This window comes from Pecten maximus, chromosome 2 (assembly GCF_902652985.1).
Source record: "Pecten maximus chromosome 2, xPecMax1.1, whole genome shotgun sequence".
Lineage (NCBI taxonomy): Eukaryota > Metazoa > Mollusca > Bivalvia > Pectinida > Pectinidae > Pecten > Pecten maximus.
The window spans coordinates 45,100,999-45,128,086 of NC_047016.1; the positions used below are offsets into that span (position 1 = coordinate 45,100,999).

At 39.4% G+C, this 27,088-nt stretch overlaps 2 protein-coding genes and 1 long non-coding RNA gene across 3 annotated transcripts; all 3 read left to right on the forward strand.

Moving 5' to 3' along the window:
- The first annotated feature begins 1,060 nt into the window (after positions 1-1,060).
- LOC117322226 (serine/arginine repetitive matrix protein 1-like) lies at positions 1,061-3,972 on the forward strand. The gene has a single exon (XM_033877007.1). It carries the CDS (start codon positions 1,182-1,184, stop codon positions 2,646-2,648), a length of 1,467 nt encoding a protein of 488 aa, XP_033732898.1. The 5' UTR covers positions 1,061-1,181; the 3' UTR covers positions 2,649-3,972.
- A 22-nt stretch (positions 3,973-3,994) lies between these two features.
- LOC117322227 lies at positions 3,995-6,765 on the forward strand. Its single transcript, XR_004531496.1, has 2 exons — positions 3,995-4,298; positions 4,432-6,765. It is a non-coding gene; the product is annotated as an uncharacterized LOC117322227 (long non-coding RNA).
- Positions 6,766-9,156: 2,391 nt separating this feature from the next.
- Positions 9,157-9,900, forward strand: LOC117343385 (small proline-rich protein 3-like). The gene has a single exon (XM_033905730.1). The coding sequence runs from the start codon at positions 9,157-9,159 to the stop codon at positions 9,898-9,900; it is 744 nt and encodes a 247-aa protein (XP_033761621.1).
- The last annotated feature ends 17,188 nt before the right edge of the window (positions 9,901-27,088 follow it).

Genomic DNA, 27,088 nt, shown 5'->3' on the forward strand with positions numbered 1-27,088 from the left:
GGCGTACGTTCGCTCTTCGCACGGCAGGGGCACCAATGCGACAGTGCGAATGGCCGAAATTAGCCATCATAAACATTTAGTTTGTCTAAATCTGTTCTTTTCCAGCTTTCTTTTCGTTCTGTTTTGGTACCTTAGTCTATTGTCGGGGTTATCAAACCACATAAGACGCACCAGCCTATAAATCACAGCCTTACCTGTCCATATTTACATCAGTAACGTATGTTTAATATATTCCAGGTCTCGCCCTCTACATCCCGTCAACAGGACATGGAGGGGACGCCCAAAACTAGGGTAGGTTAGAGTAAAAAGGACTCATTTTAGAACATTGTATTATAAATACATAACGTGTTCTTTTATCACTCAAATTGTACTTACTGTAAACGACATCTCTAATATACTTTACGTATATCCTGCTGGATTGACAGAAACACGTCTCAACTTTCTAAAAGTCGAAAAAATTGATATACATGTATGTCAAATCAAAGCCGCCGATTTATCGATTTAAAGTCTTTTTCATTGTGTACAAATAATACTAATGAATAGGAGATATAACCTTGGTAATCCAGCATTGTAAAGGTATTATCAAACTTTGTTAATTTAGAATAGCAACTCTTACCTTCGTTCCTTTCCTTTCTAGAGAAAGCCGACAAGAACAGAGTCTAGACACTCGGTCTCCTCGACCCCACCGTTACCACCTATCCGATCTATAACACCAAAGTCCTCTCGACAACGGTCCCAGTCGTCGGAACAAAAACAGCAATCGCGCACAGTCCTCCCTCCGATCAAATCTCAGGGTTCTATACAGCGGGATTATGATGATCCGTCTCGTGATGGCGTAATACCACCACGTGACACCAGTAATTTTGACCCGGATGTTGGAGTTGCAGTGATGGTTGTTGGCAATGAAAGACTGAAGAGTAATACTCCCCCACCTGCTAACACGGAAAGAAGACGAAAATCTAGGTCACCAAGTCCAAGAAGAAGGTCGAGGTCAAGGTCACATTCTAGAAGGCGAAGTAACGTAGATGTACACGTGATCAACCACGTGAGACATCACAGGTCCGAATCAAGAGAAAGGAAGAAATCTGTCGAAAATAATAGGCGGAGATCACATAGTAGGACACGAAGGCCAAAATCAAGATCCAGATCAGGATCGAGAAATAGGAACGTTATCATCCATAATGTCAGAGATAGGTCGAGAAGCCGGACTAGATCCCCTAGAAGGCGATCACCGTCACGGTCAAGGTCAAGATCAAGATCAAGGTCAAGATCTAGGCGACGAAAGTCCAGATCGAGATCGCGAGACGTACATGTCGTCATGGCACAGAGCCATTCGAGAGGTAGAAAAAGTCGGTCTCGATCACCTGACAGACACAGGAGTCACTCTAGAGGGTCGTTCTAAAAAGAGACAAAATTACAAAAGTCTGTCAAGGTCACGATCACGAAAGAGGTCGCATTCACGATCAAAAGTAGTGGTAGTTGCTGCACCAACGGAACGATCAAGGCCGAGATCTCGATCAAGGTCTCGTAAACGTAGATCAAAGAGCAGGTCTAGGTCTAAGAGCAGGCATCACAAATCTCATTCAAGACAACGTAGGAAGTCTCAGTCACGTTCAAGATCAAGGTCTCGGAGTTTGAGCGTTACGGTGGTGGCAGGTTCGTCAAGAAGAAATCGATCTCGTTCGAGGACGCCAGAGAAAAAACGAAGAAAGAGCCCAACACCGACCCGATCTAGTAGACGATCTAGTCCGAAGAAAAGTAGATCTCGAACTCCAGAAAGACATTCCAAAAAATCAAGTAGGCGGTCAAGCCCAAAGAAGAGTAGATCTCCAACTCCAGATCGACATTCAAAGAAATCGAGTAGAAGATCGAGCCCAAGGAAAACCAGATCTCCAACTCCCGAACGACATTCTAAAAAGTCGAGCAGAAGATCAAGTCCAAAGAGAAGTCGATCTCCATCACCTGAACGAAAGTCATCGAAACCTCCTCCAGCTGCACAGCCAAATAAAAGACGGTCGCCAGATATAGCAGTGTCAGTAGCAACGGCAGCTGCTGCATCTGCTAACAATCGGTCGCCTGAACGAGAATCAAGAAAATCAAGCAGGAGGTCAAGTCCCAAAAAGAGATCGCCATCACCAGCGGATTCTCCAGATCCCAGACGCTCGTCTCCGAAAAAAAGTCCAAAAAAGAGTAAAACGCCAGAACGTTCTGCAGCACCACCGGCAGCGAAGCCTGATAAAGCCGGTTCTCCTCTTGGTCCGGTGAAAGCGGCTGTTGCTGCTGCTGCAGAAGCGGCACCTTCTCAGTCCCGCCCTCCATCAAAACGTCCACCATCGGACAAAACGAACGAGGAATTACCAGAATCTTTATCAGGGAAATCCCCAAGCGATGTAGGTTCACCTCCTCCTGCGACAAATATGCGACAGACCCCCAAACCAAAGAAAGAGAAAGCACCACCTAAAAAATCCAAAGATAAGGAGGACATGGAAAATATGATTGCACAGCTTGACAAATTAACGGACTTTAACCTTAAAAACCTCGCTGGGAACGGTGGAGATGAGGCGGAACCGGAAGTAGACAAGAAATATCTTGACAAGATGAACGACCCAGACTTTCAGAAAAATCTTAACGCCTTTCTATCATCGTAAGTTAATGAGATAGTGTGTTATCTTATGATAAGAGTGTGACGATCTTGGACGTAGTAATTATATTGGCGAAGCTTCAGTGTTACAGATATTCGACTCCGCTAGCAACGCTAAATGGTGAACAATGAAATGCCCTTAGTATCTTGCAAATCATGCACTAGTTGTCGATTACTGAGCGTATCAATATGCAGAGGTGGGTTGAGGATGATTAATTTTTTGTTCTATAACTACAGCGGGCTCCCGCTGTTGTGAGGCATTAGGACATTTACGTTCTAGATTAGAACGCTGACGTCACGTCGCTGTGATTATATGGAAATATATATAGAGAAAGTAATTGACAAGGCGTTACATTGGATTGTCAATTACTATTTTGTGATATACATTACTTGCATTCTGTCACATTGATATATATGATTTTCGCTGCAATGTCAAAAACATTTAAATTTTGTATATGTGTGAATGGAACAAGTATCTAAAGAATGTGATGATAATCGTGATGATGCTAGGAAAGTTGCGTCAAAATTCTACTTTGTCTTTTTTATATGAAACATTTTTTGTTTCTCTAATTTGTTCTGTAATAGGTCATAAATGTTGGTGAATATTACAGACTAGGTTAGACATTATAGATTTTGGTTAGAGATTGTGTCGTGATAAGTCTATAATTATATAAATATCACCAGTGTATTTATAAAAAACACTAGTGGATAATTTATTACTAGCTGTGAATAAATATGTCTAATATTCGTATAAATATTCCCTACTGGCCCCAGTTCATCACCGTTCCTTATCCTTAGTAAAAATTCCTTAACTTAAAAGTTTCCATAGGAAAACATTGAATCTAAGAGGAAAATCTTAGTAACGGAACTTTTCTTGATTCTGTAATGCACTCCTATGGAAATATAACTTAAGTAATGTTCTAAACTTGGAAATATCGATAAAACTGGTGCAAGATCAGATTTCTAGTCTAGACTAGGTTATAGTGTCACAAAATCGTAGTATTACAACGATGACGTCATGATGGCGGTCATGTCCTGTGATATGTATCTAGCTGATTGGAATTAGTAACATGTGTTATTTATTGGTGACCTTGTATGTAAACTTGTATGTGATGTACTCGTTTGATGAATCCTGCTAACATAATATAACATTGTTCAGTAGTATGTACGGAATGTATTATTTTGTGTAGATGTAGTTTGTATTAGTACGTTGTTTTGAAATAGAAAAAAAAAACAAATTTGTGTGCAATTTAATGAGTAATCTCAAATGTATTTAAATACTGTAATATATATTTATTTCTATAAGATAAACTTGAGTGGTACGTTTGACAAATTCGTTAATATATTAATGGATTGAAACTGAAATACATGTAGATTAGTTTCACTCTAAGAGAAAGTTATTTCTATTTAATGTTTTTTCACTTAAGTGAATTAAGACATAAGAAAATTATATAAAACGGTTTAGGAAAAGTTTAAACGTTAAAAAACCTACTGCAGTAAAATAAAACGTATTGTGTCCAATAAGTTTTTATTAAGTATAATTATTTTCCTAGTGTTAACGAAGCTTGTATCTTTAAATAAAAAGTTTTTACCTTACGAAGAGATACTTTTAAATGTTAAAACGTCTTTCATTGAAATCTGGATGTATCCTCTTTTGGTGTGTAACAGGAGAGGAGAAAATGTAGCGGCCAGACCGGGGTTCGAACCCGGGACCTTCGAACACTAGCCGGATGCTCTACCAATTGAGCTACCTGGTCACCGATGATCGACCCAGTCCAGTCCCGCTACAGGTGTATAACGGAGATGGGTGTTGGTGAGATGAGTGAGAGTGTTGGACGAGATTTAATTGAACACAAATATGAAGATGAATATGTTAGATAGATATATATTCATGTGGTACAATCAATGAGATAACGTCATAATTGACTTTCCCTGTGTATTTTGTGTATTTTCTAAAGCAACCTAAAGGCCTACGCTTCAAGTACATGACTGTACTCACCAAACGTTGGTACTATGACGCACAAGAAAATTTGCAATTTTCTATTATTGTAATTGGCGATCGGCGTTAAGTAAAATGTGTATTTGTGTGTTTATTAATGATACAGATAATTCATGAGTATGTCGTGTGCATTTTATGTCCGATATTAATCGAACTTCGTTAACACGAAGTCAGATATCTAACCATGAATTCGTTTATATCGAAGTCGAGATATAGTCCCATAGCAAGCAATATCTACTACATGTGTATATATATGTGTTAATCTCAAGCCTATAGATTACATTATTTTGATGCATTTGTATGACACTAAATGTATTTAATGTAAAGGAATTTGATATGAACAAAATGTATTTAGACAAATTCTGTTCTTTCAAATTGACAAAATACCATATTATCTGTTTTAAATTACATTTTGTTTGCTTTTGCATTTGTTGGCTAATGCTGTATATAAAATGTACGTCATGTTTTGAAAAATCAACATTACTGAAACAAATACGAGTATGTTTGTAATGGATTAAGTCCGCACTTTACTTGTTATTGTTGTTACACGTCACGTTTCTCAGCTGCTGTAGCAAATCTCAAATTAATATTTACTCAAAAATGACTACGATTGTTTCCATAGTGGACTGATAACGCCTGAGGGCCTCTATATCTAAAACCACTCTCGTATTTCTCCCGCCGTTGGATCCAAGTACATTCTGATTACATTTTTACTCTTCCTTATTATACTGCTTTTAGAAGTTGGAACACATTTATATGATCTATAGTGTCTCATAAGCCACCAAGTGGCTGGAGGTTAATATTGGTTCTTTAATTTATTGTGCCTCAAACAGCTTTTTTTTATTATGTAATGTATTAAGATGTGACACTAAAATAAACTATGATTGATTGATTTGATCTAAAATATTATCGAAAAGTCTTCAAACAGTGACATACTGGATCACAAAATATTCGTTGAAATACCAATAATTAACGTTTTTGTTTTCATTCTAAGGTTACCCTGTGTTAATATATATTTAGTTCTTGGTAATTGTTGAATTTCTAGGATCGAACTATTTTCAATGTTACATGGAAACTAAAAATGTATTTCCAGTCATTCGATTGCCTTGATCCAGGGAGAGCCACTCACTCGATAAACATAGATTCATCAGCTTTAGATCGCATCTTGGCCTCTTTTTGTAATGTCCTTAGGTCGTTAGATTGTTGTAAACCTCGTTTCCGTACTAAGCTGCCTTATGATTTTAAACAAGGTTCTTTCTTTTTTTAAGAGCCTAACTTTACAATAATTGGTCTCGGTTTTACCTTGGTATCTGCTGATGTTTCTCAAGCCTGTGTATTTTAGTATGTATTGCTAATTTCCAATTTACATTATATTTCTATCTCGCTTTCTCCGAGTAAGTTTCTTTTAACAAAAACTCGGCATGGGCGCAAAACCCAATTGAATCACAATTGACTAGGGTTTTTATACTGACGGTCTATCATCGTTTAGTATCGTTTTGACATGAGGATATATCCATGATTCCTCCAAAATCCACACACACACTTATCTATACGTTACATGCATGCATCTCGCGCACAGGAAGATCGTCCTTACGTAAAACAAAACAAAATGTGATAAGTGTGAACCTTTTGTGTTAATTGTTTTTGTTTGGATCAGTGAATACCTGCTTCTCTTACCTAAAGTATTTTACATATTGATGTCGATTCGAGATTCTTCATCTGAGAACCTGTCCACGTTAACACCTCTGGCACAAATAAAACTACGATTTCGTTGTGAAATAGTTTAGCATATTACTACCCGAATCTCCCTTTGACAGCGTGACATTATTTTACCAAAATTTGCAAGGCGAATGTTGCTTACCCCTCGTAAATAATTTAGCTTTCAAAAATGTCTGGTTTCGTCTTTATATTTGTATTCGACCACAAATCAATTGCTTAAACAAAGGTTTCCTGATTAATAGGAGGTTGTTACCGCAGACATGTTCCAACCATTACATCAGCTCTTCTTACCACAAACGGTCGTGTGTCATGTTGACTCAGCAGGCTATGTATTAAAGTCTATCTGATTGCTACTAATAATGTTAATGCATTTGCCGTTTACGTAATAAAAGTGTTTGTTGATGTTTGTCTGTGTTCACAATTTGTTGTATGCACACTTAAAGATAATCCAATAATCCGTAACTACCTCTCATCCGAAATCTTAAAGATAATCCAATAATCCGTAACCATCTCTCATCCGGACTCGTTAAGATAATCCAATAATCCGTAACCATCTCTCATCCGGACTCGTTAAGATAATCCAATAATCCGTAACCATCTCTCATCCGGAATCGTTAAGATAATCCAATAATCCGTAAATATCTCTCATCCGGACTCGTTAAGATAATCCAATAATCCGTAACCATCTCTCATTCGGAATCGTTAAGATAATCCAAAAATCCGTAACCATCTCTCATCCGGAATCGTTAAGATAATCCAATAATCCGTAAAAATCTCTCATCCGGACTCGTTAAGATAATCCAATAATCCGTAACCATCTCTCATCCGGACTCGTTAAGATAATCCAATAATCCGTAACCATCTCTCATCCGGAATCGTTAAGATAATCCAATAATCCATAACTATCGCTCATCCGGAATCTCATTAATCTAGACTCGCAGAATTTGGAGAAATATTCTATCGGCAATTTGACATTAAGAAAACTCGTTATTCCAGGAATATATTTCTTGATTACTGAGATCTCAGTGTAAAAGTGTTACTTTGTATAGATGAATCATATGATAAGATTTGAGTAGCTGATTTAACCTGTACGGGAATCATTAATGGAAGACATACGTCTGTGAGAAAGAGGCGGGTCGCTTTAAAACACGGGGCCTGGTTTTAACATCTCCGGTTTTTAAGTATAAGCACAAAAGTATAGTGTGTCTTTATTCTGGTTTAAAAATGAATTAAAAAGAGTACTACTTTTTTATCTTTAAAATCAATAGAATCGTCAAACTATACCAATTTATTGCATTTTCGCCAGTGAAATGTAGAAATTTATCAAACTAATAAAACTTATATTTTTTCATCGTGCTTCGCGCTCGTGAAAATATCGCTATTCTGTGATGCTCGTGAAATATCTGTTATATTAAATGGGAAACCATTCAATATCCTTTATATATTTATACAAACATAACGATATTGTTCGTTGTTTACCTACTAAACATGTGTAATTGTTCCATGTTCTATGTCTATGTGATCGTTTGTAACTACTTGTGTCTTGATAAAGGGGCAGATTTCCTCGAAAATTCGACAATTTACTGTACTGTCGTTATTATTTCACGACCGATTATCTAGTTCAAGTAATACGCATCCAGCGAACATTTGTTTGTTAGGATCCAGTTTCTGTATTGAACCATACTGTCGTTATTACTTACTAGACCCTATCTATCACACGAAGTAATACGTATCATAATCTAGTCTCCCTATACTGTGATCCGGTATAGGAACCACGGAACCAAATGATTTCCCATAGACGATAATGTTAACGTTTACCACTGTCCTGCTTAAATGGAGTTTTCAACTCTGGTCCACTAGCTATTTTTTTTTTTTAATGTTGAAGAATGTCATCTCGGAAACCTGTAAATAGAATGATTAAAAATTCTACCGATTTGAACTTTTTTATATGGGGGCTACCATCTTGTAATGAATTCAGCACCAAAAACTCATCTAAATTTACAACAAAATACACACTTAATTAACTCCCCCTGACAAAAACAAGCTAGGAAAAAAATAACTTTTTTCTAAATATTTTACATCTACATGTATTGCCCAGCACACACATAAAAATTTGGAAACTTACAACCTAAATATCCAATCAGTAGGCCCCGATGCATTCCTATTAAATCTTCTACCCAAATGGGGAAAACCCACAATCTATTTTTGATTTGGTTCTGTGATCCCTATATCCAGTCTGCTGTTTTGGTTTATGTATATTTTGTTCTTTTCGTTGTCTCTGTGTACATGTGTTCAGTTGTCACCCACCTCATACTACAAGGAACATTCCATATTCTCAAGTTTTGAGAATCGAGCGTATCATCTCCGACGACGATGACGTCAGACGTCGTTGCTCAGAGCTAAAATCCCATCGTCTCAGTAGCGGATATTAAACAGTCCTGATTGGTCGTGAGATCGATAGGGCTAGGACGAGTACACTGGAATACAAAGCCAGACCGAAAACTGGAAGAGTGTCCTGTGTAGTGTCATTTCATCCCGGCATTCCAGCATTGTCTATAATCTTCCAAAAGCACTGGTACATCATGCTATCGTCCAATAAACTCAAGGATATTTCCCGGAACCACCAATACTAGTTTATCGCAGACCAACGAAAAAAAAAAAAAAAAAAAACATCAAAGATTTGACAGTCAGCGGTAGGCTACCTTCACCCTCTAATGCTACTGGCACTGGCCGTTGTCGGAAGGGTACTCTGCTATAATATTTTAATTGAGTATAAATACCAACAAATCTTTGACACATGTCTAGTTTTTCCTGCATAGATATTCATATACTGTCTAGAGGCTTGGAACATGACACAGCCCCCTGTGGTAGCGACATACCGTCGGGAGGTATAGAACATGACACAGACCCCTGTGGTAGTGACATACCGCCGGGAGGTACAGAACATGACACAGACCCCTGTGGTAGCGACATATCGCCGGGAGGTATAGAACATGACACATACCCCTGTGGTAGAGACATACCGCCGGGAGGTATAGAGCATGACACAGACCCCTGTGGTAGAGACATACCGCCGGGAGGTATAGAACATGACACAGACCCCTGTGGTAGCGATATACCGCCGGGAGGTATAGAACATGACACAGTCCCCTGTGGTAGTGACATACCGTCGGGAGGCATGGAACATGACACAGTCCCCTGTGGTAGCGACATATCGTCTGGAGGCATGGAACATGACTTAGTCCCCTGTGGTAGCGACATACCGTCGGGAGGTATAGAGCATGACACAGACCCCTGTGGTAGAGACATACCGCCGGGAGGCATGGAACATGACACAGACCCCTGTGGTAGAGACATACCGCCGGGAGGTATAGAACATGACACAGACCCCTGTGGTAGTGACATACCGTCGGGAGGCATGGAACATGACACAGTCCCCTGTGATAGCGACATATCGTCTGGAGGCATGGAACATGACTTAGTCCCCTGTGGTAGCGACATATCGGCGGGAGGAATGGAACTTGACACAGCCCCTGTGTAGACATACTGTCTGGATGCATTGAACATGATACAGCCCCCTGTGGTAGCGACATACCGTCGGGAGGTATAGAACATAACACAACCCCCTGTGGCAGCGATATACCGCCGGGAGGCATAGAACATGACACATACCCCTGTGGTAGAGACATACCGCCGGGAGGTAAAGAACATGACACATACCCCTGTGGTAGAGACATACCGCCGGGAGGTATAGAACATGACACATACCCCTGTGGTAGAGACATACCGCCGGGAGGTATAGAACATGGCACAGCCCCCTGTGGTAGAGACATACCGCCGGGAGGTATAGAACATGACACAGACCCCTGTGGTAGAGACATACCGCCGGGAGGTATAGAACATGGCACAGCCCCCTGTGGTAGAGACATATCGCCGGGAGGTATAGAACATGACACATACCCCTGTGGTAGAGACATACCGCCGGGAGGTATAGAACATGGCACAGCCCCCTGTGGTAGCAATACAAAAATCCTGTTTTGTTTAGCTATTCCCGTGCATGTACTGTAGGAGGTCGGGACCTTAATGTACATAATAAAGTTTAAAATATCAAAATGGCCACATCAAATACATGTATCTCATTAAGCACGATAAACAGATTAAGGACATTTGAAATCGTTTAGTTTTATACATAAATTGCATAAAAGTCGATCCAGTACAAAACAACACGAGTGTCACTTATAGAAGAAAAGCGACATGGGACAGTCCTGAAAAGTGTCAGAGAAATTATTCAAAACAAACAACCATGAACTGGTCTTGAGCAAATCCAAACCATAGAACATGGCCGAGACCATTTCCCTCCAACATATATCGATGTTTCACCAGGTAACTGATGGTGTCGTCTGCTCCACACCGCCATAAAACAGTGCGTATTGATCGTCCCCAATCAGTCACGATTGTCAGACTTCAATACACAAACACCATTAACGGCTATATCTAAACCATTTTAGAATATTCAATATTTTCTAGAGTCCAAGACTGTTCCAGTTCTGTTACACTTTCAGGTAGACCTCCGTGAATATATAGTGTTTCCGTTAAATGTGGACTTTTTATTTTGATGTTTAGAAATTCAGCTCAAAATGTAATAAAATGCTGACAAACATGACCAATGATCTGAAACAATATACATGTATAAACATACAATGTCAATTATATACCAACTCTATTTGAAATTATGAATAGAGAAATTAAGTCAGAACATTGGAAATGTTTATCAAATGTCTGGTAGTGTTTATAGCATATTAAGACTATTATTCTATAGTACAAAGTGATGTCACTTTCCGATTCAAATGATAATATCATATACGTCCCGTTAAGACAGAACATTTAAAAAAAAAAAATGTTGTATACGTCCCGTTAAGACAGAAAATTATCAAAATGTTACATGTTATATATATACGTGTCGTTAAGACAGAAAATTATTCAAATGCTACATGTTATATATACACGTCCCGTTAAGACAGAAAATTATTCAAATGCTACATGTTATATATACACGTCCCGTTAGGACAGAAAATTATTACAATGTAACATGTTATATATACACGTCCCGTTAGGACAGAAAATTATTACAATGTAACATGTTATATACACGTCCCGTTAGGACAGAAAATTATTACAATGTAACATGTTATATATACACGTCCCGTTAAGACAGAAAATTATTACAATGTAACATGTTATATATACACGTCCCGTTAAGACAGAAAATTATTACAATGTAACATGTTATATATACACGTCCCGTTAAGACAGAAAATTATTACAATGTAACATGTTATATATACACGTCCCGTTAAGACAGAAAATTATTACAATGTAACATGTTATATATACACGTCCCGTTAAGACAGAAAATTAGTCAAATGCTACATGTTATATACACGTCCCGTTAAGACAGAAAATTATTACAATGTAACATGTTATATATACACGTCCCGTTAAGACAGAAAATTATTACAATGTAACATGTTATATACACGTCCCGTTAAGACAGAAAATTATTACAATGTAACATGTTATATACGAATGATAAGGTTAGATCAATCCGTAAGTCACGCTCCTCTTTTAAGGATGTAGGCTGCCGAAAACAATTTTTTCAAAGCTAAAAGATGTTCCCTCTAGGGAAATATTTTGTCTCATTTCATCAATTATCCCCAACACCAAATACGAGTAAGACATATCTAGTCGACCGAGTTGCAAACAGATTGGTGTAAAATTTTACCAGCGAGCCTTCCTTCCAACCTGCTGATGGCGACCGTCTGTTCAATTCGGTGTCATTGGTTCTGGTAGCAAACGAGGATATTTCAATAGAGTTGAGATACAGAACTTGTCTGCAAATAATCGCTCATTAAGACACCGAATTCTACGCCACAAATAACGTTCACGTTTTAGTCTTCTTTCGCCGGATTACGACGAATCATGTCTCAACGTCTCAACTGTGCTGGTATAGGGAATGGTTCTTCTAGTACAAATGTATATAGACGATGGCAGCACTAGCATACGTAATCAGGGTACCCATCAAGTCTGTCTACCCCTGGGTGAATGGAGGTAAAGACTGATCACTACATTAGCACAAACAGAATATCAAAGTGTTAATCCTATCAAGATTCTGTGGACAAGCCTGAATCCTCCAAGACAGGGTAGAATATGGATGCCAAGACATTTTGTCGCTCTGATACGAAGTTCACGTACATGCAAAGCTCAAGATACCATGGTTAGGGATTTTTCTCATTTTGAAAACGCTTCAACTCCTACATGCAAACGTGATATACATGTACAACACCATACAAAAACCAATTCACCAACAACTACACAAACGAGCTATGTTTCTGAGAACAGATATGACGTATGAAGTTCTGACTATGACAGTGACAATGACTCAATGGCCGACATGGACAAACATGACATCTCTGACGAAATTCTCACACTGACATAAAGTCTGAAAACGTTACTGACGCTGTCACCGAGACTGAAACAAACTGCGGCGACTTCGACGACGTATTTCTAGATACCGATGTAGTTTGATTATTACTATTACAGAGTGACTGTCCATTAGACAAGATACCAAAAGGTGTTAAAGAAAACAAATATTTCGTTATTAACAACAGGGCAAATAAACTGAACAGAGACAAAAATGTTAAGAGTAGTTTTACAGACTACTGTGGGGTGTGGAATACCAAGAGTGGAGCTTCTCTAAAGACAACATATATAAAGACACAGTCAGGGTCACTCAAAAAGATCTTTGTTAGAAAGGGGGTTTATTGCACAGAGAAGGTGTTGAACAGAGTGACTATACATACCCATAGAACCCAGCCCTCCTGAAGAGTTGATTGTAGTGTTACAAAGATGTTATTCCGCACTGAATGCAGACAAGACAGATAAGAAAAGGTGACATGGGTAGGTTCATTAGGACAATCCGGATGTGCTGTAGTAGAATACTTGTGAAAGCTTCCGATATCATTGCCGCATGGCAACTCACAGCAGACGGACGGATTTGTTAGGACTGACGACCAAGTCATGACAGAAATGGGTGAGTTAGGCAAGACCATGAAACCGCTGGAAGTTTACCGAAAACTGAACCTCAAATATGACGACGCGACGGGAGCAACTTAACCTGGGCAGGTTAGGTACAAGAAACGGAATGACAAAGTGAAAGAGAGAAAGACTAACGGAGAGTTCACAAACCGACAAAACAAAGCTGACCACTTTGTATACTTGCAGGACATGGTTCGTGAAGGACATCCTATGGTACGGCAGGTACTGATGACCATTGTAAGACCCCAGTAGTCATACTATATACGGACGAACAACTGACAGATATTAAGAATTTGTGCTGTTCAGGTCAAACTATATCGGGTTTTGAGAAGACATTGGACATGGGTGACATACATGTCACTGCTTCTTGCTTAAAGCATTTTAGAAAACCAAACACGAGTGAGTCACCGCTCTTTTTCGGACCTATGTTCATCCACGAATTGACAGGTACTGACCATAGTAAGTTGGTGATTTGGACAGACAACGAACAGACCATGAAAAAAGCTATAACCAACACATTCACAGACTCATCTCATGTGTACCTGGCATTTACGTCAGAATACTTTGGACAAAACAACAAACTTAAGAATAAATAAAAGTGACCGTAGCCGACAGCTAAACGACATTTTCGGACACGATCGATGGTGTGACGGACGCTGACGACTCGCTCACGTTTGACGAAAGGAGTGACGAACTCCAGACTATGCGCCAATCGGTCTCTCCTGAGTTCGGTAATTACTTTGAAAACAGACTAAAGCCTCTGTGAAAAGAAAAAGTAAAAGATTCACAAAGATTGGGCAGCATAGCAAAACAATGGATAAACGATAACTGTGAGTTAATTAACGATATTTTGAAGTATTTAGTAGATTGGAAGTCAAAGCCGTTAGTTGATTTTGTAGAATCTGTACATGCTCTGATACAAGTACAATACAAAGATCTCAAGGGATCCATCCTGTGTACGGGACAATATAGACTGACTGAACAGTGAGGACGATACAGGACAGACAAAAATCAAATGGGCATCACTGAATCACTGACCAGAAAAAAAAAAGAAAAAAAGGGGGAGGGAGGGGTGGGGGGTGGGGGTGGGGTGGGGGGGGGGGGGGGGGGGGGGGGGGGGGGGGCTAGTTTGATTATCATACTATATATTGAATATTATAATTGTGTTTAAATATCTGTTTGAATGTGCCCATGTTGTGTTGTGAATGTGTCTGTTCGTTTATTTGCGTTACATGTTACAGGGTGTGATTCTTGTAGTCTGTATAATGTTTTGAATGGGGCTTTGACTGTTATTTTATTTCATTTAAATCTAATTCAAGGGTGGCTATGGGAATGCATTTCTGCTTAACAGCAATTATTGAAAATCAGGTTAATAAAGAGAGAAATGATCTGTCTGGATCCCCCTCTTGTTATTGTATTGGACCAATCTGACTTAACACTATATGGGCCAAACATTGACACACCTTTTTATGATAATATAACAAATACTTTAGAAGACTTTGGCAATAATAAATACATCATATGTGGGGATTTCAATCTGGTCATGAACCCATGGGTGTTAATAGGACGTTAAAAAAAACAAACCAAAAGGTCATGAATCCGGATCTAGACTTTGAATTTCTTTTCTTCTTAAGACTGTCGTCAAGGCGACCCGATTGTCCCATATATATTTTATTCTTTGCGTTGAAATTCTTGAAATCGGGTTAAGAAAAAACAAGAATATTAAGGTCATAGATGTAGGTAATTCCCCATCCTAATTTCTCAGTATCCTGATGATACTAAAGGAATTTAAAGGATCCTTTAAAGGAATCCAATACTGAGTTGGACACATTTCCAAGAATTTCTGGGTTAGAACTTAATGTTGATAAAACACAGGTTGTTTGGATAGGGAGTAAAAGTAAGACTGATGATACCTTTCTACCCGAGTCAAATACAATAAGCAAGAACTAAACTTGCATCGTTTGGAATTGAATTCAATGTGAACCTCCATGTAATTCCCAAACTAAATTTTGGTAGAAAAACAATTAAAATTTAAAGCACTGATAAAGACATGAAGTAGAAGAATACTTACACCCATTGGGAGAATAACATTAAGTCTATCTTGTTATCTAAATTCAATCATCTATTCATTTCTTTATCGAATCCTAATGAACTACAGTGGAACTTCGTTAACTCGAACTCGACAGGACAACGAGAAAACTTCGAGTTATCCGAGTTTTCGAATTAACCGAGTTGCCATTTTTGGTGCAAAGTTTGGTCAATATTTGTCAACATCATATAATCATTATAACTTCGCTCTGTCGCTCATCAATTAAGTATAAAGACTGGTCAATACATGTATATGTAATCTTTTGTCCTGTCACTCGTAGTTTGGTGTAGTTTTGCCGATATACAGTCATGATAAAGTTTCTTTCGCTAAGTCACTTCATTAACGTATTTCTTCAAGAGCTCAACTCAATCCTTTTAACTTTTCATGGTACATTAACACCATATACACCCGCATAATTGGGGATGTGATATTGTGGGATATGTGGTGTCGGCACCAAAGCGACAGAGTGACCAACAAGGGAAGCAAAATTACTTATATCTTTTTCTAAACGTATCTATTTTACTTCAAATGATGTGCATGGGTCGAGGGAATGTGTCGATGACTTAACTGTCTAAAATAGTTAGTGCAATTCCTACTGAATGTGCAAACACTCGTGTGACAGTGTCAATACCTATGCTGAATTCGTAATGCATGCGAGTATTTTCTTCAAATATACCTGTGTTTCCTATTTGTAGAATAGGATTTCCACATCTTAGGAAGTAATTAAGAGTTGTGCGATATTATTCAAGTATTTTTTATGTTACTGTCGCTTTTAAGCTGTAAAATATTATTTTTATCCAGAAGAATCTGCGAGGGGCACTGGGTTACGGTTAAGGAGAGCAATCGGGTTTCGACACTCTGAATGTAAATGTGTTAAGTGAGCTTACAGGGGTATCTGTTTATCACACAATGAATGTATATGCTATATAATTCTATTTTTTGTGCTTTCACGGCAATATATGTAGCAGAATGTATTAATAGGTAATATCAATGTAATGGTTGGATTGTTATTTTTCTCGCACTCATGGGGATGTTTTCCCGTTCTTTACTGATGTGATATTTGTTTCTGTTTCAACCAAGCGTGACACACTTTGTGTGATTATTTTGACGTTACGATGATAGTAATTGTGGCGTCATTGCAAAAGTCTATTGATTATGAACACGATATCCATGTGGAACTATGACTTTATCTCCTTTGACAGTTCTAAGATGGCTATATCTATAGGATATTGCCCAGCTTCAACAAATTGCTTATAATTGGCAAAGAAGGGAGCTAAAACGCTGGTTAAAAATTGATAAAATAAAAAAGGTTGGTCTTACTCAGGAAAAGTTTGCGTGCATTTTGATTTTTTTCGAACCTATTTTGATGTTTCTTCTTTAAAAGCCCAGGGCTAAACATAAGCTTCCCAGTTGAGATTTGACAGGAGAGTTACTCTGAAGTATTTCGCTTCTGTTACATGATTGAGTTCTTTTCCGTGTAACTGGTGAGAGAGCTGCACTGGGTTTTTTTATTGTTAGAAATGGATAGGATGGAACATTTATCGGGATGGAATGACATATTCCAACGACTTTCCCAGAGTGACAACTTGTCTAGGTCTTTCTGTAGGCTCTCAGCATCTGACTTAGAACTCACTGTCAGATACACGAAGGCATCGTCAGCAAAAAGCCGAACAGTAGAGTTGATGTTTTGGGGATGTTTATATAGAGGAGGAAAAGACATGGGCCGATGACAGATCCTTGAGTTACCCATGACGTTACTTTGACGGGTTTATTTGTTTGGTTACTCACAAGTACACATTGTTCTTTGTCTGATAGTAAACTTTCTATCCGGGTGTTGACTTTACCATTTACTCCATAGTATCTTAGTTCGTGACAGAGTAGAGAATGATTCACTCTGTCAAACTCCTAAGAGAAGTCCATAGTATCTTAGCTTGTGACAGAGTAGAGGATGATTCACTCTGTCAAACTCCTAAGAGAAGTCCATAGTATCTTAGCTTGTGACAGAGTAGAGGATGATTCACTCTGTCAAACTCCTAAGAGAAGTCCATAGTATCTTAGCTCGTGACAGAGTAGAGAATGATTCACTCTGTCAAATTCCTAAGAGAAGTCCATAGTATCTTAGCTCGTGACAGAGTAGAGAATGATTCACTCTGTCAAACTCCTAAGAGAAGTCCATGATAAGGACATATCGCTCTGCTTTCCATCATCTACAGTCTGTGATACATCTTCTAGGAAATCTAAAAGCTGACTCTCGCATGATCTTAATTTGGGGAAACCGTGGTGGAGTCGATACAGGATGCCATGGTTGTCAGCATGGTTCATAATGTTGGATACTAGGTGACACATATGCTAACTTCATATACATCACTTATTTGATGCAAATCATTATAAGTCTCAGTTTCTGTCACTAAGCTATATTTTAAGCCACAATTCTGCCATTTCAATATAGATATCTGGAATCGTTTATGAAACAACGATTTAACCGGGTTTATATGACCGATGGACATTCTGCTACCAGCATTTCACTTGAGAAAATAAAGAAGACCATATATCACGGGACTCCCGACTCGACCAACGCTTCGGCCTGCTGGACAGTGAGCGTCGATTCTGTACGGCTGTGAATAGATCGTACAACTGAATTACAAGCTAGACGATTAGCAGTCCCGTTACCTCAGAGCCAAGCGAGGCGGACTACGAACCTTCCGCTACGGCTACAGACTCCGAATGTCGGTTGTCGAAGGCCTACGGAACATGTACTACGACTATGCCCACCAAAAAGCTGAAGACATATCCGGGCTACGGAAGGATCTGTATGGCGAAATCGTGGCTGTTGTTTCTGGATCAGAAGACAAAGATGAACTGTGTTTTTGTTGTTATTTATCTATCGTGCTACACTACATGATATACAAAGCCTAATCGGCACAAACATATCTCTATTTAATTAAAACGAAATTTACTATTACATTGTAATTGAAATACATTTCAAAACACGGTATTACGTATAATTAAAAAAGAACTTGACGGTTAGACATTTGAAAATAAAATGTCACTAGATTAGTAATTTACTATTTTTATAAAAATGTATGTAGATAATCTAAAGAAGTTTGATACGATAGATTCCCACTTCACAGGGGCCGGACACAATATTCGTAGGTTAATTACTAACTTTTGCTGACTGTGCGTCGTTAATTAAATGAAATTTGAAACGATAGATTCCGAATGCACAGGGGCCGGACACAATATTTGGAGGCTAATTACTAATTTGAATTAATGTATGTCGATAATCTAATGGAGTTTCGATACGATAGATTCCGATTGCACAGGGACCGGACACAATATGTGTATGTTATATAAGTCGGCTGTCCACCAGCTTAGACAACAAGTGTTACGTCCCTTTGATTGTACGAACAGTAGCATAGACCGTACAATGTGATCAATTAATGTGGTTCGACAATCTGGAATGCCGTGTATTGAAAACGGATAACTTACAAGTGTTTAACGATACATGTATGTAAAGCGTACGTCCAATAAAAGCAGCACCATTCATTTAATTGATATAATATTGATTTGATACGTGTTTCGCACGCCCGATCCGTACTGTATTACGACAATCTTGATTGTCTTATTGTTCTATGACGCCATAGTTATGTTACCATAACTTCGTCAATAACAGCACGTTTCAATTGTCCACGCATTCTGGTCACAGAACAAGTAAACACAGTGTGATGTGCACGGACCGTGTCCACGTAACGGTGATCGGCTGTTTAAACAAAATGCGCTGACATGCGTCAGAATGCATATACAGGTGTACACGAGTGTCTCACTCCACTGAGCAATTGAAAAACACAAAACGCAAATATCAATTTGCCGTTACCTCGCCGATAGGACGTAGTGGCGGTAGGCATTTAATCATATAACATATAATGAACAAATATCAATGACAAGCACCCAAGCTCCTACGTGATGGACAATGAAACATCATGATGATTAATACTATCATTTGAACTTGTACTATACAGTACCTATACTGCACAATATTCATGCGAAAGCTCACCATACAATAATGCGAGGTTAACCGATCACTGAAACCAACTCGCACGCCCAGGAAAAACCGGGCCTTTGACCCGGAAACCTGTATCCAATGGCTAGGACTAAACCCCGCGAGCCCGATCTCTCCCGGCTGACAGACCGGACCACTGCCAAAAACCTCGCAAAAATAAATTACCCTTAAGAATCGTAAATTGTATCGATATAAATCAATAAGCAAAATTTCGGTACATGTACACACCAAAAATATCCGTGAAAAGAAAACAATTTGTAGCAACAATTTTTTTTTTTTACAACACTAAATTTAATAATATAATAGTACCGCGCGTCCTGCTGGGCGGCTAGAAAATGACACGTCAGTGCCCTACGCGGCTATCGCCGGCCTCTAACCACGTGACCATACCTGCACGACTGCTCGCGCGGTAAATGCAATAGTGCCGCACGAGACAAATTATTCCCGCTTCTACTGCGAACCGCGGGAATATTTGAGTCTCACTCCACTGAGCAATTGAAAAACACAAAACGCAAATATCAATTTGCCGTTAGCTCGCCGATAGGACGTAGAAAATTACAAAGAAGGAGGAAGATCTGAAAACATAAAATTATTACCTCGACGAGGCGTATCGCTCACCACATACGGACAATGAATTGATAAAAAAAAACACCAAAAACGTACGTCCTGTAAGTTAACCAGGTCACGGACCCCCTCCCCCCCCCCCCCCCCCCCCCCCCCCCCCAAAAAAAAACAAACCCTAGAGCCCTAACTTCTTTGTTACAAACAACCTGCTTTCGATCGAATCTTTGAGATATCCATCCCTACTGGAATCGCATTTCCAACGCCCGTGCCTTTTGAAACACCTCTCATTGACTCCGCTGTTGGCCGCAGCTGTGGCCCCTCCCGACCGCAAAGAATGTAAACCGACGTTGCCGTCCGTAACGAGCTTCAATCTTTTCAAGATAGCCTCGCGGACGCAGGTGTAACTCAAAGGCTTAGCTTTAGTTATCAAAGCACACGTTTTACCCGATCTGTACACTTGTTTAAATAAAAAATCATCGGAATCTAGATTGACATTACCTACAGCTACGTATCTCACTATCATAGTAAGCGGACAAGCGGAAGTACGACCTTCATTGATAACCACTTCATTCCCATGGTGATATTGATCAGTTTTGCTCTTTCTTATAAACAGCCTAAAATAGTTATCAAAAATGCTTAGATCTGCGCAGCGTAAACTGCTTAGTTCACTAAATCTTAAAAACCCAGAAAAACAAACCAAAATCCTAGCCAAGTCTCTAATAACAAGTAAATCGTCCGAGCCGCGGAAAATGTCACACAAAGCTATCAAAATATCAACTGTCACTGGATCCTTCTTACACACCGGCTTTTTGGCTAAACGTTTTGAAGCCTCGAGTAGGTTTTGGACCAAAGTGTTCGTGGTAGGATCCGGGAACCCATGCAAGCTATGTGCCTATTTTATGGCATACACTCCAGCTGACACGACAAAAAAAGATGCCCCGGAAAATCTGCCACCTCTTAAAACTTCCTTGGTATTTTTTATTAGTATTGTCGCTTCTGCTACACACTAACCGCTCAGCAAGCCCCTCAGAACAGTAAAACATGGTAGATCCCAGCTCTATCCCGGAAGTCCGCATGACGTCATTGAGTGTATCACTTAGTCCTAAGCCTGTAAATACAATGAGCAAAAATGCTTGGTATTTATGTTCTAAAATCAATGCGTAATGCAAGCATGTCAAATGCCAAAAACGACTCCCCAAAACAACCGTTATTTCCCCTCCCCATAAAGGTAACATCCTTACGTCCGAGACGTCGATAATCCTTAACAAAACTTTCCAAATGCTCATGAGAATTCAAAAGCAATGGCCAAAATGGTGCAGACCTCCATTCCGGTACAATCAAAGTACCGCATGAAGAATCCGACTTCATCTTGTGAACAGTGTCGCACACCAACCTTGGTGGAGGCACTAACCAATTGTTAGACCCCGACCACGATACTGTAAATGCATCTATAGCTTCCGTACCCAGGCACCACCACCTGGAATTGAAACGCGAACACTTCGCGTTGTAGTCAGTAGCGAACCTGTCGACCTCGTAAGTCCCCCACTGCGCCTGACATAACTCGAAAACCCAACCTTGAACACACCAGTCATCACAATCTGTACACCTGCTAAGATAATCAGCAGTACTGTTAAATGATCGAGGAACCCATTGAGTACTCAAGTTTATACCTGCATTGGAACAAAAACCATGCAACTCATGTGCGATATCCTGTAGATCTACCTTGCTGCTACCGACATTCACAATGGAACATGCGTTTTTATTGTCCATAAGCAACTTGACGTTTTTACCTTTAACCGCATCCGAAACGGTATACAGTACACGCTTAGCTGCCTCCAACTCTCTCCATGTAGAGCTATGTGACATCTCATTGGCATCCCATGTGCCGACCACATTACTAACGCAAACCAGATCAGCAACGCTAGGAATGCTAGCAGTAGACTTACCGTTAACCGTAACGTAACCTGTCCGTGCGCGTACCACCTGTGCGCGTACCACCTGTGCGCGCGTGCACATGCCGTCAATCATGATCGGTTTGTCATCAACAAACTCACAAGCCTCAAAAGGCAAACAAACATCGGGGGACACAAACCCACCGTAACCAATGCCAGGCGCATCAGTACACACCATACTAGTGCAAACCCTACTTTCCTTCAGCTTGGAACCAATTTCATTCAATCTGTGTACATTTACTAACCAGTACTTTATTTCAGCCAAAGCAATGTCAGAAATCATTACCTGGGCGTTCCAGCCTGACCTTGACATCACACACTTGTACATCTCACGTGTACGTAATCTAGCTATGGGACCGACCACATTCTGCATGGAAATTATCTTTCCTACCATGCTCGCTATGTACCTGACTGTCAATAACAGCCGACCGCGTTGTTCCACGAGTGTTATTGCGTGTGCTAACATTCTATACAAACTTTCCACCCGAGAGTCCGTCACTCGGACCAAACCATCAGCCATAAACCACGTGCAACCGAGCCACGTCACAAACTGCGACGCGCCCCATTGACATTTTTCGTCTGCTATCGAAAAACCGTATTTGCCTAATACCTGCTAAGCTCGTTAGCGCTCTCCAAATCCTCGTGACCTCCAATACCGTCATCGAGGTACATGATTAACTTGTTACCCAATGAACTTACATGCTTAATAACCTCTCGCAATACCTTGCTAAAAACGTAGCCGGCCGTAGCTAGAACAAAAGGCAGTACGTAAAATACGTAATATTTTGTCTCGCCGTGAGACTTCCAGCTAAAACCCAGGTAAGTCATGTGGTCCGGAAATATCTCCACGTGATGGTAGGCGGACTTTAGGTCGAATGTAAACAAAAACTCACCTTGCGTGAACATGTCACGTGCCGTCTTGGCGTCCTCATATTTAAATTTGAATTAGTGCAGGTGTTGATCGATGTGTCGACAGTCCAACACGAGGCGTGGCTTACCTGTTTTACTATAGGCGACAGTCAGCGGATTGACCACGTGCGGGGGCGTGGCTACTACTGAAACGCACCCTATATTTAACAACCTTTCTATTTCTTTCTCAACGAATACGGGATCATCCTTAGCAGACTTATTGTTCGACAGTTCAACCATTATGGGAATATGTCGGAACGCAAGTTTATAACCGTCCGACACAATGACTAAAACAGCATCACACGCGCCTTTCTCACGCCAAAACCCCAACCTGCTTCTCAACCTACCTACTGGAGATACAGGTAATTTGACCTTATCAACTGACCTTTCGACGCATTCACCCATAACGCCGACATGCGACTTACCAAGTATCTGACAATGACATTGTGACATTTACAACATTATCAGAAATGACCGAGCGAACGTGGTTAAGTTGGCCTTGGAGGTAGCCCTTTCCATCTTCTTTTCGTCCTCAGAATCAGAGGCGATAGGGTTGGCTATGTACTCGTCCACGGCCTTCCATCCAGCCTCAGAAGTGTCCGCCAATTTAATTAGCTTCTGACGGTAGTCTAACATGGCCATACCTTGCGAAATTTTCGCAGCGGCGCACCCTGTCCCGAGCTGTGTGGCATGCTCGGCCTCCGTCAGCTTGGCCTTGAGCTTGACATTGAATTTAAATTGGTCCTCACAGCTCTTCTTGGAAAATTTATGAACGTCCGTGATTTCAAAAGTGTTTTTAAGGTTCATCACACCACTTGTAATTGGTCTACACATAATGCAATGTTCAAACAATTATTGTAATATGTTTCAGTGGGGAGGAATACAATCGACCATCAATTATCAATACTGGTTACTTCTTACTTTAGATTGACACTGTATTAACATACTAAACATTTCAAATATATGTAATACATCGCTTTTGGTAATTGCAAAGTACAAAGATAAGCTAGAAATTTTATAAAACTTAGATCAGAATTACACAGCCGACAAACTTTACACAAAGTATATTATCTGAAAGATATCAATAAATACTAGGTCATACCAGGAATAAAAACTCAATAATTATGCAGAACATACGACAATTCTCTGCCTACATTATTAGATATATGTGTTCATGGAGGGCGCCATTTTGTATCCAATAGCCGTTCAATAAACTGACTTAAAACACTAATCCTTTTCGCTTACAATGGAAAAACAATCACCCTGGTAATCCACAATCATAAAACTAGTCTTGAACTATGATTCCTTCGGATCGTCGAACGCTGTAAATAAAGATCCATGTTCAAAAATTCACACCGGACATGCTTCTACTTTCTGTTTGTGTTAAACCACAACGTATTACTGCGCGATAACTTAAAAACTATATAAACAAGCAAAAAGTTATTACTACAATTGAAGATATTTACTTTGTCAATATTGAGTATTTCTACACTACATTTTAAATGTTTTGTTCGATAATTTACGAATTGTTGATGTTATAGTAGGGGATTATTTTTTGAAGATGAACTTCCGGTGTGTTACATGTGAGGGAGTTCTTTGGTCGACCTGGTAAACATGCACTGAAAATTGGCGAAAAACACACTTGTTGCAGTCTCTGAATACAAAGTTGTCGGGTGTAAGGTCAGTATACCTGCTTTTTTTTTGTATCAATAATATTTCAAATTATGATCTACATTCCGATTAATCGTAAAAAGCACATGAAAATGTCGCCAGCCAGCTTGTCAGACATGATGTTGACAACAATTTCAACATGTTTTTTAACTACTTATTTACGTTACTTTTTTGGTTTATGTGCTCAGGTATTATCCATTTTGCTCTAAAATACAAATAAAACAAGTTTGAACAATTTCTGTTGTTTTCCTTATTCTTTCAAATGCAATATGTATCCATGGGAAGTACGGTAACACCGAGTTGACGTGGAGAACACACGACACGTTACCAATATATTTATAACATGAAGTAGCAATCATATAATTAGCACCATGGGAACTTCAAGAAAACACCTCAAAAGGTTTGGTGCTGCTTCAGGATGGTATCGGAATTACCAGAAAAATAGGCATTTTCGTGATGGAAGGATCAAATACAAATATTCCAGTGCATTGATACACCAGGGGCAGGGAAATGGCGATAAACCACGGTTGGTTGTAAAAATATCACGTAAAGCAGTTAAAACTAGACACCAAAAAACATTATTTCAAGTTGCAACACGAACAAGTAAAGTTTGTGACCGCTATAAAGCCAAATATTCATTAGATGACAAATCGGTTCCAAAAGTTTTCAACAAAACTGGCGACGGATATCGATTTATCAACCTTTCATGTCTGCAAAATCATGTATCTGATGTGACAAAGCATGCTGTTTTATGTGAAGGTGCCAAACAAGTAGCAATAGATGGAGGAAGTCCAATACAAATCATTTCAGAAGCACAAACGTTTGGCCTGGCATCAATTCTGTTGGTGAAATGTTCAGGCTGCAACAAAGAATTTCCATTCGAAACCAGTCCCAAACTTGTAAAAAGTGACTCGAGCAAACATTTTGACATAAATGTGCGAGCAGTGTGGGGTTCGGTTGTTACTGGTAATGGTTTAGCTCACATGAATGAGTTCATGGCGTGTACGGACACTCCCGGGATAAGTGAAAACACATTTTCCTCCATTGAACAAGATATTAATATGTGGTGGGCAGATGTCCTCGAGTCAGACTTGCAAAAGGCTATTGAAGAAGGGAAACAAATTGCTATTTCTAAAGGCAATTTTCATGAAGGTAATTATTGTTAACATTAAGTGTTAAACAAAATAATTTGTATTAATATACCGTATAGCTAGTTATTTCTGCGGGTCAAAATTTTTGGCAATTTTCAATTAAAACTGAAAAATCAAATTTTCATAAAATAACCGGCTATACGGTACATTCGTTATATATGTGTGTATCCAACAAATATATACCTTCATCATAAATCAAAATCCTTTAATGGCTTTAACCCATTATAGCATTTCATATATTGAACAAAACCATCTTATTACAATAGGATACACACCTCACCTACAAAGCATCATAAAAACCTGTGTTTTCCCAAGTAATTACATTTACAGTTATAGAATCAGTACATTAAAATATCGATTTTAATCGCAAGATAAACTCTTCGTGTGTTTTACGTTAATAACGCGTTACATTTATTAATGTTTTTGGTGTGTTTTAAGGAGTTCCTGCTATAAGTGTCATTTGTGATGGTGGCTGGAGCAAGCGATCACACAAGCATACTTACGATGCTCTCGGCGGTGCTGTCATCATCATTGGTGCAGAAACGAAAAAGGTTTCTGCATCTCGGAATTAGAAACAAACATTGCTATATCTGCAGCAGAGCAGAATCAACAGGATGTGCTCCATAACAGCATACATGTTTCAAAAACTGGTGCAAATCTAGCCAAGCTATGGAGTCAGACATCATTGTGGAGGGCTTTCACAAAGCAGATAAATTGGGAATTAGATATATGTTTTTGATAGGCGATGGTGACTCATCTGTGTTTGCCCGAATCAGAGAAGATGGGCCGATTTGGGGCAAGCATGTGAAAAAATTGGAATGCTCTAACCATGTTTGTAAATGTGTAAGATCTAGTTTGGAGAATCTGGTCCTAGAAAATCCATCTTACAAAGGCAAAGGAAATTTGTGCAAACAAACTCGGATCCGGCTTGTGAGCGCTATCCGGTGTGCTATACGGATGAGATCAGGGGTGTCCGACAAGAAAATTGCAGCCAAAAAACTAGATCATGACATCAGAAACTCAATCTTTCACATTTACGGACAGCATCATAAGTGTAGTACCGATTTTTGTAAGGCTAAGCTTGCATCTAATGTAGCGTCATCAGCAACACCCATGGAGGAAAACTGTGATGATCTATTTGAGGAACAATCCAAACTGTGGACCGAAGGTTCTTCTTTGGAGGCCCAAGAGGAGGCAAGGTATGGAACAATTATACCTATGGATACGCTTCACAAAGA